The 21,249-nt window shown below is 52.0% G+C and overlaps 2 protein-coding genes across 2 annotated transcripts in view; both read right to left on the bottom strand.

Moving 5' to 3' along the window:
* Positions 1 to 21,249, bottom strand: part of LOC128851278 (uncharacterized) — a 400,971-nt gene that overhangs the window by 20,432 nt on the left and 359,290 nt on the right. The window lies entirely within an intron of this gene.
* SOX1 (SRY-box transcription factor 1) lies at positions 12,493 to 13,727 on the bottom strand. The gene has a single exon (XM_054056737.1). It carries the CDS (start codon positions 13,621 to 13,623, stop codon positions 12,493 to 12,495), a length of 1,131 nt encoding a protein of 376 aa, XP_053912712.1. The 5' UTR covers positions 13,624 to 13,727.

Genomic DNA, 21,249 nt, shown 5'->3' with positions numbered 1-21,249 from the left:
TGCTATTTTCGACCGTGTTGCTTCTTCCAACCATTCTCAGTGACAAGTCATGAGGATATGCAGTAATTCAGAAATTAGTGAAATTTTATTCTTCGTGGGGGCGTTGGATTAAGAGGCTGGGAGAGTGTGAAACAAGTCAACGTGTAATTGTATGATAAGGCTCTCACGAGGAATTTATTGGCCAAGTTGCTATTTCTATTCCTTCCTAATCTCGTTTAGCACATTCATTCTCTGCAATCTGTCTCCATAATCTTCTGTGACAGAATGGCAGCCAATAGAAGCATGCATGTTTGGAGAGAAGAGAAAATATGCAGAGGCGTGATAAACTGATGCTAATTATCCATATTTAGGACACCGAGTGCAGAAGATCAAGGTTTACAAATAACAAACCAGAGCCAATGATGATGGCTTCCTAGTGTGGAATATATTGGAGGGGACAAGATAAGGGTTTCACATGCAGAAGAGATTTATTGGTCAAAGGGTTCACCTTCCACTTTTCCACTTTTATATAGCAGTAAATTATTTAGGCTAAATTCACCAGAACATTACTCTTTTATTTGGCAATGTGCCATGACTTGCTCTTTCTTTGTGTCCTTTCAATGCAAATCCTTGTAGTGTAACATCAGTTGATAAGAAACAAATAATTGAAGTAATAGGTAATTCCCTTTAAATGGTGCATATAGGACAGTAAGGTAATCATCTAGTGTAGAATGAGACCGCAGTATAGAGCAGATAGCTGAAAGTGAAAACAATATCCATCCTCCCTCTTAGATTACATTCGTACTAGAGAAAAATAACCTACAGGCTTGCAGGTTAAACAAGAGACAATACTAATATAGTCAGCTTTAGACCATATTTCTATAGACTTCTCAATTCTTTTTCACTTTAAAAGACAACTTTCCCCTGGTTTGTTTTTTTTATTTCCTTGCTTTCTCTCTCTCTCTTTTTTTTTTTTTCCTTTTCTTTTCCCCCGGAAAAGTAACATTTAAATTAGGGATGATGCATCCTCCTTTTAACAAGTGTTGGCTCTGAGAAATAATAAGGGAATTGAGTTTGGCAATATCTATGTAGGGTCAGTGGAGTGATCTTACTAGTCTGTAGTAATTGTACAGTAAATTTTCCAAATTGAGAATAATATTTGTTGAGTTTATGCTTATTCTCAGGTTCAGAAAGCATCGTGTACAGTGCCAAAATTCTTACTATTATTTTCTATTAACATCTTCCTGTTAGGTGGAGATAACCTGTTCTTTGAGAAAATCCCTAACAATTAAATTGTATGTCAATGCTCTTTGCTTCTCCAGCTGTATTATTCCTCTGTTGGTGGCACAACGATACTCAGCAAAACACAGAACGCTGCTGAAGCAGAAAATGCACGTCTCAGAGGCACTTAATTTAGGAAAACTCTTCAAAATGTCTCGTATTTGATATAAGGAAAGATATTTCTTTAGTGACTAGTCGCTTAAGACGAGCCAATTTTCTGGCCTTTTGTTTTACTGCAGAATGACTCTGGATTTATTTCTCTCCACCTCTAAGATATTCTTTTAAATCGGCTCATATTTTGGGTCGTGCATGGGTAAAAATACTGCATTCCCAAGATTAACATTCTCTTGTGGTTCCTAAAAATGTTCCCAAAAGTAGTCGTGCCTTTTCTTTTTCAAATTCCCAGAATTCGCTGGCTTCACCCAAAATGACCCGACAAAACACATCGCAGGAGAGAGCTTATAGACAAGCAGACCGTCTGCGGCTTAGGTCATGGAAGTTGCCGTTTGGTCACTAGTGGACAAAAATAAAGGGAATCAGGCGAAAATCTATGGCACACGACAACCTCTGGGGCACAGCTGGATCTAGGGCTGCCAGCTGTAGCTGAACCACGGCCAGGGAACGCCGGGAACGCTGATCCAGCCCTCACCAAGATCAACCAGGGGCCAGACCCTCCTCTCCCACTCCCGAAAGTTCAGCGCGGAGGCCCCTGACCCCGGACCGGGGCACGGCTTTGTCCCGCGTCCCCTCTCCAGGGACAAGAAGTGGTAATCTCGGCGGAGATGCGATAGACTGACCCCGGGGCTGCTCCCCGAGGACTTGGAGCTCCCTGTCCGCACTCACGGGGACACCGCCCGGCCTCCCCATAGTGTGCCCTGCCCTTCCCGCACCCCCACAGCCCCTTAGGCACCCCGGCTTCCGTGCAGGGTGGGGGGTAGCTGCGGCGGGGACACTGGAACCTGCTTCGCGAAAGAAACACGGCTGTGGGTGGGTTTGTGTCCCGGGTGGCAGTGTCACAGCAGAGAGGAAAAGGACCGCCCTCAGCAGTCTCTGTAAGAAACTATTTGTAAGGGTCCACTCTCACCAGTTTCTGCAAGAAACTATTTGGCGCAGTCAGGGAGGGGGAGAGGGAGGACGCATGGTATAGTCGGTTGCTGGACTTCATTAAATGACGTTTGGCAACTAGTTAGACTAATCAGGTTGATTTTCAGAGTAAGTAACGGACGCTAAAGCCTGACCTGGTTTTAATCAGCAGACCCTTTGGCAGGAGGCACGGTTGACCCTGCAGGCAGGGTGGAGGGAGGCTCCTCCGCAGCTGCCTTCTCCCCTGCTTTCCATACAAAAAGAGTTTCTCTCCGTCTCCATTAGAAAAAGGCAATCGTCTTCCACCGAAATCTCCAAGAGTTTTTTAAAACTAACATTGCACCGTTCCGTTTGTCATCGCCAGAGAGGCACCGGAATCCCTCTAAGCGGGTGTTCTTGCTAACCGAGGGTGCACAGCGGCGGGTGCAACGCCGATGTTTCCCTTTCAGGTGTTTTGTGTCTGTGCTTACTGCATGGTGTCCAATGAGGGAAAGGACTCCATTCCAGATGTTGCCCAGCTGTTTCCTAGAGTAGGAACGTAGCGCCTGTAGTACATTTTCTGCCCTTTCTTCAAGTTTTTATTCTGTCTCCTACCACAAAAGGCAAACCCTACCCCCTATGAATTTTAGCTTTGATTTTCAGCCTCCACGCTTCCTCTCATCATTCAGTTTTCACGTCTGAAACGAGCCCTCTACCTGTTAAGCAACGGGCATGTGATATTAGAACTAGAAGGTTTGACAGGATACCTCCACTCCCGGTGTCTGAACGTGGTGAGCAACTGTGCGCGGACGGGGATTTGCTTTTTCCAGCAAACGTCAGGAAACGATGGTGGGATGTTCCCAAGTAAATGACGCCATGACATGTATTTATGAAACAGTTGCTATCCACACGCTTGTCTTTTTTTTTTTTTTTCTGAAAGATGAATTGATTTCATTTTATGTGTAGTAGCTATTGCTGGTCAGCAAGAATAACCTCAGGAGCAGAGAGCCTATTTTGAATAAGGGATTCCCAGTTAGGTCTTTTTAACGAAAATCAACTGCAGTATCTTCTCTTATTCAGCATCTAAGGCTACCCTAAGACAGATCACAAATACAGCAGTCTAAATCGAAACCCTCTGTACGCGTGAATACGAAACATTTAAAGCATATCTGAGACACATGAACATATATAGTTTATCTGCCTGGAACCAACCACTAAATCACACATAAATAGCAAGCCTTTACCAAATTGTTCTGGATAACTCATTTGATTGCCCAAGGTTGTCCTTTGCAATAACGCCTTTTCTTCACTTTCCTTATCTTAAATATCTGGATCTGCGGCACGTTTATCATTATGAGGTTGTCCCGCTTATCTAGTGAGGTTTGGTCTGCGACACCTTAAAAGATGCTGCTACATTCGGGAAACCCCTGCAGCTGCCTACTCACAACAAACCTATTAGGAGACTTTCTCCCTATGGGATGACTCAAAAGTTGATCTGCCAAATGAACCGTTTGGATGGAGGGCTAGCAGAAACTTCATCAGCCTCGCTAGGAAGTTAGAAACTGAGAGGAACATTAATAGATAGGTGAGTCGGGGCGGGGCGGGGGGAGGAGGGGAGGAGAAAATGCATGTTCTGCTCTCATTTCTTCTTTCTTTCGGCCATTCGGCAAGACTTATGAGTAATGTTCATAAGTTCAGTTCACCTCCAGATTTCTCCGTTCTGAAACATACAGGCTTTAGGTCCCCTACAATTGCGTGTTTTAAAAGGCTTTTCCCATCTAGATTTCTTTTCTTTTTTTCACTTTTCTCATTGCCCTTCAAGCTAGGAAATTTATGAGTTCATTGAAGGTGCAAGATTCTTGGTTTTCCTATTATTTTCTACATTCTAACACGAGAGGGAAAACACGCAGCCCTCACCTGCCCCGTGGCTGAAAAGCAGTTTAGAGGAAGGTAGGACTGATAATGCACGAAGGCACAGATAATGAAAAAAAAAAAGAAAAATAAACAAACAAAGCCCAAACAACCAAAAAAAAATCAACAAAACCCGAAGCCAAAGTAAATCTCTTTCTGTTTCTTCTGCTATATACAGGTGAAACGAAAGGTAATAAGGAAAGCTCATCCTATCACTTGGTCAAGTAATTATGTAAGATTTTTCCAAAAGATAGAGATATTAGGTTGTGCTAAGGCAGGAGGAGACCACTATTTGGGGTGTATGTAACTTTGAGGCACCGTAGATGGTTTCAGAGCTCCTAATTTTCCGGAACGGGTCAGAATTGTCTTTTCGTGTATCTACTTCGTTTTAAATGCCCGTTCCTGGAGTTTTAAGTCTTTCCTCCCGCCTTGAGCAGCAGGTGTTTGCGTCTCCAAGCCTGAAGAGTGTGTTACCTCATTCTGCTAATCAGATTAGAATTGGACTATCCACCGTCCAACAGTTTTAGCAAGACAATCTTCCAATACACTTTTTCTTCCAGTATTGGAGTAAATAAATGAGCTTAATTCGGTACTTCTGAAATTTGTGTGAGACAATATTTGGGTAGAAAATAATCATTTCCCTACTCCCCACTCCACACCCAGCATCCCTTCTGCACCTTCACCCCTCCCACGGATAAACTATACTGCCCAAAATGTATGGTGCCTTTGTCCACCGCTAGTTCCTAGTTGCTATGGAGAGGTTTACGCCTTGGTAAACTACATTTCACCTCCTCCCCGTGAAAGCTGTTCTTTCCCTAAACGCACACTTTGCAGACTCCAGTCCTTCCCCCCCGTGTCGGCTGCACTTCCTCAGCCCACGCTGTCTGTCCTGGCCTGAAGCCGCCCTTTCCCACTCCTCGGAGCTCAGCTCGCCCTCTAGCACTTGCCCAATTGTTTGACCACCGCCAGATGCTCTCCTGCTTCTCCTCGGTTTCATTGTATTCCCCCTCCCCCCCCCCTTTTTTTATTTTTAAGGCTTCTGAAGGATAGTCCCTCTGTCTGAGAGCCGCAGTTAACCGTGGCACACGTCTTCTCCAAATCAATGAGAGGTGCCCAGGCTGAAAGCGTGGACAATGGGATTTTGCCGAGCATGAAGGATATTACCCCCAAACCCATCCTGACAGACCATGCTAAAGCACTTGAATGACTTTCTTGAAACGAGATCTTTCTGAAGACTCCTCCCTTCAGGGAATTACACTGTCCAGGAAAGATAGGCATGAAACTGCACGGGGGCACCCCAAGGCTTTGTGAGTAGGAGGGGTTGTTTGCTGCAAGGCCCCACCACTTCTACTCCAAAGCCAGCAACCAGTCCTCATTGACTGGGTGCCTGCTCCTCAGTCCACACGAGGTCTGAGCGGTCTAAAGGTCAAAGTTTTCTCTGACCCTTTACTTTTGCTCCCCCCCGACGTTTTTGATGACATATACAGTGGCGTAACTCGGTTCAGCCAGTTCTTACTGACTTGTGGCGTATCTTACACAGGCATTGATAGAGGTGTCCCGATTTTAGGCACAAAGACTAGGAATGACTTCCAGGTCACCTGCTAGCACCCCTTACCATCTCGGGTGTGCCGTGTATGTAGGCTCCATACAGTGCACCTCTGTTACAGCACAGCAAGAGAGTCTCCAAACTTTGGTTTGAGAATCCCCACTTTTCCAAAGTTTCCTCCAACGGCAAGTGGCTTCCTGCATGTAAAAGTCAATGGGCTGTTCCTTTAGCTTCTGCTAATGAACACCTCCCATCACATCTGTACCATTGCCATCCTTCACCAGCCACCCTCCCCGTCGGGGCTGCCCTGTCTCACGACTTCTCCTGTCGTTACCCAGCAGAGGGGCGACGGGGGAGCCAGCAGGAAGGCAAGGCCCTGCCTGTGCCATATGCATAATCTCTGCTTTCCCTCCCGCAGCGGGGTTCAGCTACCACTGCTCCCCCACGTCCCTTGCAGCAGCCTTCCCTGTTCACACCAGCCCTCCCCACCGTGCTCAGCTCCGAGCTCTGCAGGACCGTGTCCTGCCACATTTTCTGGCTTGTCTGCTCTGCATCTCTTTCGGCCTTGTCCTTCCAGAAGCGACTTTTCAGCTCAGCTTTGCTGTCCCACTCCTCTCCCCCTTCTCAGCCCAGTGAAACCACTTGCCCCAGACCTCCGTTTCCCCCAAGGGAAGTAGCACCCACCCCTACTCTCAGCACAAACCCACAGACACTCGCTTCATCTTGACCTCCCGGTCCCTGCCTGCCTCCCCCGGGCGCCCGCCCTCCCCAGAGCTGCCTGCGCTCTTTCCAAGGGGCGGGACGGCCCCGCGTGTCTCAGACCGGGACCAAGCGTGGCAGCAGATGCTCCTCTCGGCACTTTTAGGGGGAGTGTAGCCGAGCCGGGTAGAGGGGCCAAAATGCCGAGAGGTGGCTGAGCTGCTTGCTACCCCCCTCAAAAAAAAAAAAAAAAAAAAAAAACAACAAAAAAAACAAAAACAAAAAGAAAAAACCAAACCAAGAAAAAAACCGGCAGCCTGTGTCGTCTTCTTCTCGCCCCCCGTCCCACCCCGGGCAGTGTCTGTGTGCGTGGGGTGCGAGCAGCGCGGCGCCGGTGCCCCGCGGGTCGAGGCGCCCCCCGCCGCTGCCGGCCCGTCTGGGGGCGCCTCCCGTCCCGTCCCCCCTCCCCTGGTAGCCGTGCAGCAGATGGCCTGCTGTCCGGGAGGACCCGCCGCTGCACGCATGGCTGGAGCCGGGCTTTGGTGTCGCCGGGAGCACAGCCCGGGAGGGTCCCGTGCCGAGTTCCCGGCTGACAGCAACGCCCTTGTCCTTTCCCAGCTATCTCGGCCAGGCCTCCCCGCATCTCAGGCCAGCATCCCTCCCTCTCCTTCTCTCTTGCTGCCCTCTCTTCCCCTCCGATTGTCGGTGAGGGGCCAGAAGGCTGTGGCTCGCCGCAAGCATCCTCCCCACAGCCTCCCGCTGCATCCCCCGGCTGCATCCCCCCACTGGGATTTCTCCATCCAGACTTTCTCCCCCCTCCCCCAAAGGCCGTGGCGTCTCCCTTCTCCCCAGAGCCTGGCCCAGTCCTCCCCCACCAGCCTCCCGCTCCGTGGGGGGCTCTGGTTTCGCTGGCGGCCCGGCCGGCCGCTGGCTTGCAGCGGGAGCCGTCGGTGTTCTGCAGGGTGATTGTAAACGGGTTTGACTGGCCGTTGATCTCGGGGTCAGGACTCTCCTCGCTAATCCGTCGCTCTCCAAACACCGGCTCTCCTCCTCCCCCGCGCTCTCCCTCCCTCTCTTCCTCCCTCTCTCTCTTCACCCTCCCCCGTCTTCCTCTTGCATCACTCTTCTGCAGCCCCTCCGACGGCACCGGGGGCACCTCGCTTCGTGGGACTGCGGCTCGCAGAGACCCACGCACACCCCGCAAACAATACCATGCAGCCCCGCTGCTCCTCGCTTTTTTTAGCGAGGAGGACCCTTCCAGCGAGATCAGCCCCCCCCCGCCCCCCGCCCCCCTTCCCCGCACGCTCACACGGACACACAGACAGAGGCACAGACGCTGGGACGATGCCCGCCCCCACGGCGCCCCTTCCCAGCGCTCCCCCACGTGTTGCTGCGCTGAGGAGGGACTGGGAGAGCCGGTGCCTGCCGGGGAGAGAGGACAGAAAAGGGCTCGGGAGGGGTGGGGGATGTCACAAGGAGCACCCGGGACAGGCGAGGGCATGGCGGGAAGCGGGAGAAGGGTCCTGGCCCGGGAGCGGGTCCCCTCCGGCTAACTCGTCAAACCCACGGGCAGCTGCCGGCTCGGGTGCTTTAGAGTCGTTTTACTCTACAGTAACGCTCAAATTAGCTGTTCGGTTTGGGTTTCGGCGGCGTGCGGTGCTGGTTTTGAAGGAGGGGGGGTGGGGTGTTAGGTTTGGGTTTGTTTTTTTTTTCCTTCCGTGGCAGTTAACGCATGGAAATAAAAAGCTGTAACCGCGTCAGGAGTTCAGGTGCCTCCAGCCTGATGCTGCCTGCATGTGGCGCAGCTGGGAGGGAGGATCCTCCCCACCCTCCCGCCTTGCCAAGGGGCATCTCGGGGGGCTTCTTGCTCCGCTGCGTCCCCCCACGCGCGTTGGGTCTGCGCCCTCGCTGCCTCCTGCACAGATTCCTACAACCATCCCTCTTTTTATCTTCATGGGCAATTTAATGTGTTCCTTCCCCGCTCCGTTGGTCCCAGAGGCCCGGAGCCATCCCATCGATACCCCCCCCCCCGCCTCTCCCCCCGTTCCCCCCCACAGGCTTGCTGCAGTGTCACTCCGGTTGAGGGCGCGGAGGAGTGGAGCTGGGGGGGGGTGGGGGGAAGGCTTCTCCCCGGGGCCCAGCGCCACTCCTACGAGCTCAGTGAGCCACGCACGGGAAAAGGAGGGAGGGTGGGGAGGGTGACGAGGGAGGGGGGGGGAAATAGAGGGAAAATCGTTTGGAAAAGAACTGTAGAATTCAGGCCAAGTTTGCGTTTTGGCTCGAAGTTTGGAGCAGATCAAATCTGTTATCTCACTGTGCCTCCTGTCCTCCTATCTCTTCTGCCACCGCCCCCCTCCCGGGGCAGAAGGACCAGCCGGCCGAGGGGTGACCGCCGGGGCCCGGGGGGAGGGGGACAGTCCTGCCAGTGGGGACCTGACGTCCCCCCTTCCCCTCCAAACCCAGCCCAACTCCTCAGAAAGGACACCTCCGCCCCGCTCCCCTCGCCTTACTCCCTGGATTTTCCTTCCTTTTACTGAAAACGAGATGACTTTTTCTTTCTTTTTCTTTTTTTTTTTTCTTTTAAATTCTTCCACATAGGTGATTTTAATAGCTCTGTCAATCACGTTATAGGAGGAACATTTCATACAATTTTAGATGTAATGTACTTAAACCATAAATCGCTTAAACCTATTCTTAGTTTTGCATATTCAATTATTCTCTTATATATAACCCTCACGGCAAAAAGCCTGAAGATGGAAATATTTTACCGTACCTAAACCCAACTCGTCTGCCTAGCAAAGTTGTTTTAACTTTGTTTATATACCCAAATGTGAAGTTTAACTCAAATTAAACTAAACTGCCAAACCAGTAAACCACGAACAGTGATAACTTCTACCCTTAGGGTGTTTGGAGAGGTTGTGTTGGATTTTATTTGGGAGGGGTGTGTGTGTAAGGTTGGACATTCGCATTTCTTTGAAAGGCGGGATGAGAATATTCGAAGCTTATTTGACTATAACCGACATTGGGTCTGTTTAATCCCCTTGTGTTGAAAGTGCAGGTATTCCTATTATTTTAGGCATAACGCCATTGAGCCGCTAAATTGTGGGGGGAGGAGGGAAGACTGGTTAAAAGGAGCTCATTCAGAGAGAGGTAATATTTCTCTTTTAAGCTCGTCCCCCCACTATTTTTGTTGTTTGGCCTTGTACAGGTGTTTATTTGCTTCTCTCCCTTGACCACCCCAACCTCTCTGTTACATTCAGCGATACAGGATCGTCTCGCCGGGATTTTTCTCTTCTGCATTGTCAGTAAATGTGATTTTCAACAGCTATGACCCTTAAAGAAAAGGCACGTAGCAAGGTTGCATCAGATGTATATGCGTCTACATGTACACACGTACACACACACACTTCTCTTTGGTTATGATGCTATCTACAATGTGTACAGATATGTATGAGTATGCATACACATGGTGGCTAAGGCGTGTCACGAAACAGTTCAACAGGTACTCAGCTTATTCCGCGCATTTCAAGGTACACCTATTAGTATTTTAAATTACATATAGAACCGTGCTTGGCTGGAGGTAACCAGTGCTATGGGAGGTTTCTCACAGGCAGCTGCTTTCTGCTCGCGCTGTTTGTATGCTGAGCATTTCCAAAACTCCCCTGCTGACTGTTTGAACCCGCGCACACCTCCCTTTAATAAAGTCTCCAATAGTTTATACAAAAAGAAGAGGGTGAGTTTTATTACCTGATTGAAATCAATGAACAGTTGCCATGAAAATGTTCCCTTCACTTTAACGAATGAGTGATATAAACAAAATTGTCAAAATTACTCCGAAGAGTTACGTGTGTCAAATGGCCTGTCAGCATTATAGGTAAAGCGCAATCTCTAACACGGACCGAAAACGCTCCTCATTAACCAACTAACAATTCCCCACTCCTGGACGGATGAAGTGCTCATCCACCAACGCTAAAAGATGGTTTAAAAAGCCTAACAGCCTGCTGCCACCGACATCACCGCCCTGGAAGTTAAAAGTATTTTTTTTTCCCCCTTTGTTTGACCGGTTATGACTAATTTCAAAATTAATTTGATCCAGTATGATATTTAAATGCAACGCTTAATGCTGCTATCACCAGCAGACGAAGTTTACAGCAAACTTTTAATTCCAGCATATCGAAAGGTACCAATCAACAGCTAGGAAGAAAAAAAAAAATCAAAATAAATTTCAGAGCACTGAACAACATTTTGCAGAGAACAGACACGTATCATTTTGCTTGACAGCTTTCGCTCCAGCCGCCGAAACCGGCTCCTCAGTTTGCGCAGGGTCGGAGCCTGTGATCCCGCCGCTCCCCGTTCGCCCCCCGGGATGCTCGGCAGGGATGGGGCTGCTTTTTTTCGGGCTTGGGGTTTAGAGGTCGCTTTGTCTTTTCGGGACGCTCAAACCGAAGCGCTTTCGCTTTTCATTGGTGTTAATTAGAGGGGAAGTGGCGCGCTCGCCGGTGCCTTCGCGTCCCCCGGGGAGGGAGGTCGGTGCCCCCCGGGCCGCGGGGACTCCCGGCCGAGAGGGGGGCAGAGTCGGGGGAGGGGGAGGGAAAGCCATGGCCCCGGGTAAGATCCGGACAGCCGGCCCCGCCACAAAATACACACAACGAACGCTCACGGCTAGGCTCAGTAAGTCGCCTTCCGTCGCAATACGGAACGAGCATCAAAATAAATCTACTTTCATCCCTCCTGATTTATATGGATTAGGAGACATCAGCGTTTACTGCGGGATTGCATTGCTTTCTGCCTGCCGCTCCGGTTTAAAACTTCCTCCTCCTATTCCAGGCTTGCCTGCTGTATTTCCAAGCACACCGTGGTTAAACACTGCCATGTTCTCCGCTTAGATTTATTTTCTTTTTAATTAAAAAAAAAAAAAACAGGTGACTTTTTCCGCTTTGAAATTTATTTAACTCAAAATTGAACGCATCCTTAGGATTTCTGTTTAGCAGAAAGGCTTTTAGTAAACTATATACACAATCTGAATTCCCTCGTAACGCCTAAATAAAAATTATTTCACAATGCATTTACAAGAAATTATACAAAATGAAAACAAAAGCAAAGATAAAACAAACAAACAAACAATAACCAGATACAATAAAGTTTTACAAAACCCAGAAAAAAAATTTGCAGCCTCCAAAAGAAAAAAAAGTTATATAAATAAACAAACAACAAAAAAATAACAAAAAGAAAATAAACCCAAACAACAACAACAAAAAAACGCAAATGCGAGAACATCTACAAAAAACTTTTAAGTGTTGTTTTGGATTTGCCTTAGTACATGAGTAATAAATGAGAACTGTTTCCCCATCAACTTAGAGTTAATCAGGCAATAAAAAGCCTTCGCAAGAAGCGATCCGTGACTGAAATCGTAGCGGTTTCGCGCGGTATAAAAGTTGGCATAGCCTACAACTTGTTGTGGTTATTATTGATATTTTTTGTCTTTTCGTCGTCAGTTTTTTTTCCCTTTCTCTTTGTCTCTCTCCTCTTTTGCAAATAAACGCTCTATGTCTCTTGGGCGAATGATAAATACTGTACAAAAAGTCTCGATAAAACACAGAAGTTCAGTCTAAAACTAGTTTCGTAAACTAGTCCTTCTAAAAAAAAAAAGGTAAGTAAAGCAACCGTTACCTTTTTTCTCTCTCGTTATTATTATTATTATTATTTATTATTATTACAAGAACATCAAAACATTTCTGTACAAAAAGGAAGGAAGGAAGGAAGAAAGGAAGGAAGGAAAGGAGAAAGGGAAAAAAGAAAAAAAAAAAAAAAAGAAGAGGGAGGGCGGGAAGGGGAGCAAGAAACAAACCCAAGAGCTGGGAAGGCGGTGGCGGGGCAGGAGCGGGGCCCGGGCGCTGGGCCGGGGCTGAGCGGGCGGTGGCAGCGGCGGGCGCGCAGTCCCGCGGGGCCGGTGGCGGAGCAGGGGCCGGTGCCCGCGCCCGCAGCCCGCCTCCGGCCGGTCCCGGTGCCGAGACTCAGATATGCGTCAAGGGGACGGTGCCGTTCACCCCCGTGCTGGCGCTCTGGTAGTGCTGGGGCAGGGAGTGGAGCCGGCTCTGGGCGGCGGCGGCCGCCGGATCCCCGCCTTCCCCGGCCGGTAAGTACATGCTGATCATCTCCCGCAGGTCCCCGGGGCACGGGGCCCGCGAGTGCGAGGTGACGGGAGGGCTCACGCTGGGCTCCGACTTCACCAGCGAGCCCAGGGCGCCCAGCGCCCCCGAGGAGGCGGCCGCCGCCGCCGCCGCAGCCGCCGCCGCCGCCGCCGAGTTCTGGTGGGGCTGGGAGCCGTAGGGCAGGGCGCCGTAGCCCGAGGGCGAGGCGCTCATGTAGCCCTGCGAGTTGGAGATGGGGCTGTACTGCAGGGCGCCCATGTCGTAGCGGTGCATGGGCTGCGGGTTGTGCGGGTGGTGCGGGTGGTGGGGGTGCGGGTGGTGCGGGTGCCCCCCGCTGCCCGGGTGCTGGCTGTAGGCTAGCTGAGCCTCCTGCATCATCGCCGCAGCAGCCGCCGCCGCCGCCACCGAGCCCGGGTAGGCGCCGTTGGCCCAGCCGTTCATGTGCGCGTAGCCGCCGCCGGCCGTGCCGCCGGGGCTCTCCAGCCGCTGCCCGACGCCGCCGGGGCTGACGCCGACCCCCATGCCCACGCCGACCCCGGCGGGGCCTCCACCGGCCGAGCCGGCGCTCAGCAGCCCCCCGGCCAGCGAGTACTTGTCCTTCTTGAGCAGGGTCTTGGTCTTCCGCCGGGGCCGGTATTTATAATCCGGGTGCTCCTTCATGTGCAGCGCCCGCAGCCGCTTCGCCTCGTCGATGAACGGTCTCTTCTCGGCTTCCGACATGACTTTCCACTCGGCCCCCAGGCGCTTGCTGATCTCCGAGTTGTGCATTTTGGGGTTCTCCTGGGCCATCTTCCGCCGCTGGCCCCGCGACCATACCATGAAGGCGTTCATGGGTCTCTTGACCCGGTCCTGGTTCGCTTTGTTCCCGCCGCCGCCGCCTCCTCCTCCTCCTCCGCCGCCGCCGCCTCCCGCTCCGGTTTGCCCCGAGAGGTTCGTGGGGGCCTGGGCTCCGCCAGGGGAGTGCAAGTCCGTCTCCATCATCATGCTGTACATTCAAGTAGCTTTTTTATTTCCCACCGGCGCCAGGCGTGAAAAAAGAATCAAACATAGAGGAGCCCGGGAGGACGGGGAAGCGAGCGAGGCAAAACCCGTTTGTATCTAGGTAGCGACCGCCGTGTAGAGGGGAAAAAAAAAAAAGGGAAAAAAAAAAAAAAAAAAGGAAGAGGAGGAGGAGGAGGAGGAGAAGAAAAACCGGGAGGATAGCGATCGGCTACCCCGCCGGCGGAGGGAAAAAAAACCCCAAAAAACAACAAAACACACACACACAAGGAAAAAAAAAAAAAACCAAAACCAAACCAAAAAACTTTCTCCCTTTTTGCAAATCACTTTCGGGTCTCGCTCGGCGGCGGCGGCGGATTCGAGCTGCTCAAACAGGTGCACGGCAAAACTTGCTGCTGCTTGACTTGGCGCGGAGGGAGGAGGAGTGTGCGGAGCCGTCGGCGCTGCGCTCCGCTCCCGGCGCTCCCCGGCACGCGCGCGCCCCTCCGCTCCCGCTCTTATCCTTAACGGAGCGATGTGGGGTGGTTGGGTTTTTTTGGTTATTGTTGGGTTTTTTTTGTTGTTGTTGTTGTTGTTTTTTTTTTTCTTTGCTAACTTGGAGAGAGAGAGAGGGAGGGAGGGAGGGAGGAAGGGAAGGAGGGAGCGTGTGTGACTTGCATCCGCTGATCGCAGGTGAACAGAGCAGAAGAGAGAGGAGAACCCACCGCCACGCAAAAAGGAGGCGGGGGGGGGGGGGGGAGGAAGGGCGGGAGAGGGGAGGAAAAAAAAAAGTATTTAAACGGTAACTCCAAAAAAAAAAAAAAAGCGGGAGGAGGATCGAGGGAGGGAGGGGGTGGGGGAAGGAACCCAACCGAAACAAGGGCCGGTGGCACGGTAATTCGCTGGTGGTGGCCCTGGCGGGCCGGGCCGGGCCGGGATAGGAGGAGCCGGCGGGCGCGCGGGGCAGCGGCGCTGCAGCCATACGGGGCGCGCCGAGCCCGCCTTAAATCGGCTGGCGGCGGCCAATGGGGGCGCGCCGGCGGGCGGCGATTTGCATGTGGCGCGCGCTGAGCAGTGACGTTCGGCGGGGCGCGCCGCTCCCGGGCCCGCGGAGAGCGGGGGGTGTCACGGGGCGCCGCGCCCCCGCCTCGCCCCGCGCTCCGGACACGGGGCACCGGCCAGCCGCTCCCCGACGGGCATCGCTGCCTGAAACCCCCGTCCGGGCTCTTAGATGGCCGTAGAGCGGTCATTTGGGGAGCCTCGGGCTGTCTGCCCCCTCACCGGGGCGAGCGGCGCCTAAACACGCCTTTTCGCCATCACTCCACCCGTGATGGAGCTCTCCCCGGAGGTCTCCGGGAGGGTGGGGACAGGCGGCTCTCCCCAGCGCTAAAGATGCTCCGGGCCTAGGCCCAGGCACAAGGCAGGGGCTGAAAGCCATCCTAATGCCCTTAGTCCTAGGGGAGGTGAAAGCGCCTGGGACTAAGGAAGGTACACGGATACGCGTTATATTTGTATCAAGTGAGTACAGACATATAACTTTTTTTCTCCTGGAAATAGTAAAAGATTGCCTTTGCGCCATGGCTGTCCTGTAGGGCAGATTACAGTTATTTTATAGAGGGGAGAAAACGGTCCTCACTGTAATTCACACTGCAATCTTTGTTTGTAGCTGTAGGAATGGCCAGAGCATTGCACAAACACCCCCCTCCCACCCAAACCCACCACCCACATCATCTTTAGCCGTATGGAGAAACGCACATGTGGCATCGCTGCTCTTTACCCGGTCCGTGAGTGTTAGTTTTCCTAACCCCAGTGGCCATCCAAGAAGTGGAATCACACTACAGCTCCTCCAATTCCTGTTATTACTGACACAAGTTTTCTGCAGGAGGAGCGCTCACCATGCACAAAGCACCAGCCATAGGCCCTTGGCTAGGATCAGACTTTTTTCCCCCCTCTTCCTATTTCCAACAACTCGTCATGAAATAGTGATCTCATCAGTGTAATCTGGGTTTGCTGAGGAGAGGAAAGTGCCTCTCCACTAGTGATGGCTGAAGGCTTGGCCTGCTTCTGGGCCCTTTGAGCTCAGCCAGTGTGTGGCTCAGGCGAGGATGCTTTTAGGGGGAAACGTGCCAAGATGGGGACAGGGGGAGGCAGTGGGTGATCAGACCTGCACTACTCCACCTGATACCCTCCCAAGCTGATGGGTTGCCATATCTTCAGGGGAAGAAGAAGCGAGTCTGCTTCTTCTAAATGATACACTAAACCCATCATTTGGTTGGGGCAGGAGAGGTGGGGAAGATGGAGAGAGGGTGCTTGCAGAAAGGCACATTTCCACTCGGGTGGCTAAACGAAGATACTGGGGGTAAAAAACGTAAGATAAATGACATCTCACACATTATCCACCCAAAACCCCACTGGTATTTTCCCCTGAAATTTTATATAAAGGTACCCGAAGGCCTCTTGAGGAATAAATGGGACGGATTGGTGTGAGACAACCTTTTCCAGACGAGTCCTGCGCACCTTGCGAGCCGGCGGACCTCATGGGAACATGTGCTTATCCCTGGAAATAGGGGATACACCCCGACTTCCCTCTCCCTCACATACAGGAAAACCGCGGAGGAGGCTGTCCCTGCCCTTCCCTGCTGCTGGGGGCAGATGCTCATCAACACCCGTCGGGGTCCTACCCCCTTCCTGGACTTTCTCTTGCCTCTTCCTCCTGCCAGCAAGTAAACACCTAAAAGCAGCCAGACCCCCACGGGCACGGTCCTATAGGATGGATAAATGCGGACAGGGAGCGAGGGGGGCAAAAAGATGCTGTTAGTGTGAGCCTCCTTGCCTCTGTCAGAGGCGCATCCTACTCCCCGGTGGCCGGGGTGCGTGTATCGACCGGGAAAAGGGGTAAAAAACAACTCGGGAAGTAGAGAGCAGCCTCCTCTTCCCAGTAGAGGTAACGCAGATCCCGACTTGAGGGACAGGGACGAGGTGGAGCACTTTTGCGTGGCAAAGGCTACAAGCCAGGAGTGGTCTTCAGAGGCTGGGGTGATGCTGGGATAAAAGGTCCTTGGACTTCCACGGAGGAAAGCGGAGTGGCAAAGAGCCACGAGTCGCGCGGTAGAGGGAACAGGGGAGGCGGAGAGGGTGTGGAAGCGGCGTGTGCCTGGGTGAACGCTGCAGGGAAGCCGGAGAGGGGGGCGGGAAGGAAGGTCCTGCGCTGAGGAGCAGGACCGGTGGGGGGGCGAAGGGTCCGGCAGCAGCGCCGGCCGCCCCCGCGGGTGCCGTCCCGGCTACAGCGGGAGGGCAGCTCCTCGGGACGGGGGTGCCCGCTGCTTCCCTGCCGTGCTCGGCCCCCAGGACGAGGAGAGGGCAAGAGGGCGAGCCGGGTGCTCCGGAGCGGGTGGCGATCGCCGTCTGCTGGCTGCCGCCGTGTCTCCCGCACCTCTGGCCGCAGCGGGGCCGGCGGGTGCCAGCCCGCCCCGGGGAGACGGCCGGGGGAGATGCTGGCTGATCCAGCCTGAAATGCGGAGGAGGAATCGCTGGCACCTCCTTTTGGCCCTTTACTACAAAAATCCGGCGGAGGGAGCGAAATGCAGCCCGCTCCCTGGCTGCCGGGCGCCGTTACCTGGGTCAAAGCGAGCAACCGGCAGGGAGCGGGGAGGGCGAGCGAAAGCGGGAGGGGGAGCCCCTTTCTGCCTCGGTCACTTGACGACTCGAGGATCACGGTTTTGAAAGCGAACTACCACACAGCTGGGATGGGATGGAGGGAAAACTGCCCCTAAATAAAGCCACGCTTTCCTTCCCAGCACCAGCAACTGTTCCGGGGGATCCTACAGCCTTCAGTCCCAAATCAGCTACAGTCTCTCTCTGTGTTTTGTTGTCTTTTCCCAGCTCGCTGGGTAAAAGCGTTTGGAGATTCTCTGGAGCTTTCGAGTAGGGGCTCACCCTGTGAACGGTACTCACACATATAATTCAAATTTCACAGCTGACCTGCTCTGAAAACCTCAATCAGCTTCTAATTGAAGGGAAAACAAAATATTGCTTCCCTACAGCAGAGCTAACGATTTAATCATTATATCAGACATTATAGCTTTTAATTAGGCTAATGCTGATACTGTATGGAAAGAGATAATTCAACACAGTTCTTGATGAATTCTGTAATTGGGTTAACGGAGGAGCAGTTGGGGGAAGAGACGTCAATATTCAAGCTGCGTCTGTAGCCACCAGGTTTATGAATGAAAAAGAAAGGGGGAAAAGAAAAGGGGGGGGGGGGAGGAAAGGGCTAAAATTCCCTGACGGGAAATGTCTCCCCCCTTCGCCCAGGAGAGCCGTGCCAACCAACGGGAAGCGTGACGAGGGTAAGGGCTGTCCTGCTACCGCTCCGCTGCCGGTCGCCGCTCCCGGACAGCCCGGGCTGTCGCGACACGAGCGGCGGGGCCCATTGCCGTTCCCCAGAACGGCTCGAGGAGGGGCTGCTCGGCCTCCAGGCTGTTTTCCCCTCTCTTCCCCATACCAGCCAACGGGTCGCCCACTGGGAACACACAGGGAAGGGGACATCCTGAGCCACCGGCGCTGAGACCACCCAGCAGAGGTGCCCCAGGGCAAAGACAGTGGGCACGGTGGGGGAAAAAACAGGGCTGGTACGAGACGGGGCCAAAAGGTTTCCGAAGTCCTAGGAAAACAGGCAGGTGCCCTCCAGTCCCGGGGCTCGGCCGCGGGGACCGTGCGCTGCGGAGGGGGCGCGACACGGGGCACAGGGGTGTGCGCCGGGGCAGCCTGCTCTGAGCAACATCAAAGCGGCCGGAGGGCATCTGGCTACTCCGTGTAGGTACTTCCATTTGTTTATTTGATGTGTCAGATAAAAGGACTGCTGGAGCCATTTTTTTTTTTCTAAAGGAATTCTGCATCACGCACACAAACACACCAATATCGATATATCATCCCTTTCCGATGAGTTTGTATACCCCCAGGCTTTTTGTTTTCTCTCCTTCCTTTCTAGTTTTTACCGGCTTTGAGAATGGGCTTTCTATTTTCGTTGCACCTAAAAGAAGTGATATCGATCTCCCGTACGTTTGATCTCGGCTGCAGCCGGCGGCCGCCCCAAAGAACCAGAAGGTCCCGGGCCGGCGGCTGCCGCCTCCCAGCACGGTTCCCGGGGCTGACACTGCGGGAGGAACGGCGAGGCACACCCCGGCGGGACGGCCAGCCCACGCCTAGGAGGAGATTTCCTCCCCCTCCCACTCTTGCACCCATACCGAGTGCCCTCTCTCCTTAAAGGGGGCCCGATCCTCAGCCCGGTGGAAGTTACGAGTGGGCAGAGAAAGCAGAACGGGGTCCTAACCAAGTTTTGCCAGCAGAAACATTTTCTAAAATGTTTGTTTACGTTACGCATTAGGTCGACTTCCAGCACAATATTGTTCCGAAAGAGTAATATTCCGTATTGTGATCTATCCTTGTCTTATTTTGTCAGTAATTACAGTAAAATTAAACGGGTCATTGATAACATTCCAATGACACAACCCCCTGTAATTAACAGGCTGAATACACCTTTTTACATTACACAAAAGTTGTAATTTTCAAGTCTGTTCAGATTTTTTTTATTATTATTACTAAGGCACACGTCGGGAATATGTGCTAATCAGACGGCAAAACATCTCGCGGGAGATGAGGGTTTGCACTGTCTTATTTTCTGGGGTTTGGGTTTCCCATCTAAAGGGATGGCCAGACCTTTTACTTTTTTTTTTACAAAACCTGTTAACCGAGTGACCCTGTAGACAAAAAAAATATCCACCCCGCCATTTACTTTCTACCACAACGAAAATATTTTGAAAATATAGTTTTGTAATGGTAAACTTTTAAAAGGAAAAAGAAGAGCTGCAGAGATTGAGAGCTCGTCGGACTGCTATGACACGGGAGTTATTATGAAGTTAATCTTTAAAATTGCGCTGTTGAAATGTCAGTCACGAAAAAAAAAAGGGCTTCACAAGCCAAAGTGCGGCATCTCATTTACGGTAGGGCAACCTGGCGGTTTATGTCTGTGGCGCATGGCTTGAAGAAGTGGGTTTTAGAACACCATAATGGAAATATTTCTGGTTTGCATCCTCGGCAGTTACCACCAAATTGTAAAGGTATCATTCAGGGCAAGTCAGAATGAATTTGTGTAAAAAATAAACGAGGAAAGAAAGAAATGAAATCACATAGAAGCTTCTTCTTGCAGGCTATCTTGGCATTGCAAATTAGATTAGCTACACAGGCTTCAATATAAACATGACATGAGGTTCATAGGAGAGCGAAAGTATCATCCACTCCAATCTCTCCTTTCATCGAAACATCCCGCACAAATTACATCTTCTCCTTTAATACACTTTTCAATGAGATTAAAACATCACTTTGACACGATTTCAAACCTTTCCAGTCTCATCCACTGCTTACTTCATAAAACAGCAAACAAGGGGCAAACTAGAAACGTCTAAATAATCTCAGACCGCTGGTCTGGGACTTAAAGGTAACCAAAGGAAATACATGATCCTCTTGCTCCATCCAGTGCAGCACTGTAGCCGTGGTTAGATGGATAACGAAACCCAGCGAGGTGAGGATAAATACCCGACTGCCTTTCCACCAATTTGATGTACCGGCGACTTGGCAGGAGCCGGGATCCGGTGCTTATTTGGAAAAGGGGTGATTTTCACAGACCACTGACTGATACTTCGCATTCCCTGATAATCACAGTAAGGCGGGATAACGACATGGCTACTGAAGCCTTTAGCAAATAAATTTTTTATAGAGCAGTCATTAGCAAACCTGAAAACGGTGTGTGGGGAGGAGGGGGGCTGTCCTGTTTAGGGAATAACAGCGCCCTAAACTTTTCTAGGGTTGGAGTTTAGCTGCACCCCCAGCTCGCCCCGCTGCCGGTGCAGGGGGAAGCCCCCGCCCCCTCCTCCTCGGGATGGTGTCTCTCCCCCCCGCCTCCACGGGAGACCGCTTTCCCAAGGGGATGTGCCAACTTTTGCCAGGGATGCTGGGAGGGCAGGGGGTGGCAGCCACCCCTCGGGCCCCCGGGGCCGCTCTCCTCCTCATCGGAGCCGGGTCCGGGAGCAGCCGGAGCAGCCTGACTTGACGGGAAGGCAAGCAAGAAACGGCAGTCTGGCACCTTAGTCGCCTGCTCGACACTGTACATTTGGGGACAATTTGCACACACACCTCCCTCCCAGTCCATCCATCCATCCATCCATCCATCCATCCATCCATCCATCTACAACCCCTCCGCCCCACCACCCCCGCCCCCCCTTTAACAAAGAGGCTTTCAAACCAACAACCTTTTATGGCAGCCTGCGGGAATCAATGCGATAAAACGGGTTTTTAATGGGTTAATTGACTGGAGCCGCTATCATGTTTAAACACCTGTTTCTGAAAAGAGATTCAGCCAAAACCCGTTCCCTCACTGATCGATAGATGTACAGCCTTGCTCCGTTGCCTGTTGATCGACCCCAAACACCACCGGCAAATAAGAGAGGAAAAACCCGTTTCGCTTTTTAAACATCCCGATATTATATGACAATAGGAGGAAGTTGTACAGCCACTTTGGGGCCGAGGAGGGAAGTTAAGACCCTGGGTCGGACCGCCCCAGGTAGCCCTAACACCCGGGAGTTT

The sequence above is a fragment of the Cuculus canorus genome, chromosome 1 (genome assembly GCF_017976375.1).
Source record: "Cuculus canorus isolate bCucCan1 chromosome 1, bCucCan1.pri, whole genome shotgun sequence".
NCBI classification, from domain to species: Eukaryota; Metazoa; Chordata; class Aves; order Cuculiformes; family Cuculidae; genus Cuculus; species Cuculus canorus.
This window is presented reverse-complemented; position numbering and strand designations above follow the sequence as displayed.

What these genes read in the sequence shown, in the direction of transcription:
- SOX1 (XM_054056737.1), bottom strand. Translation starts at nt 13,623, where the DNA reads ATGTACAGCATGATGATGGAGACGGACTTGCACTCCCCTGGCGGAGCC.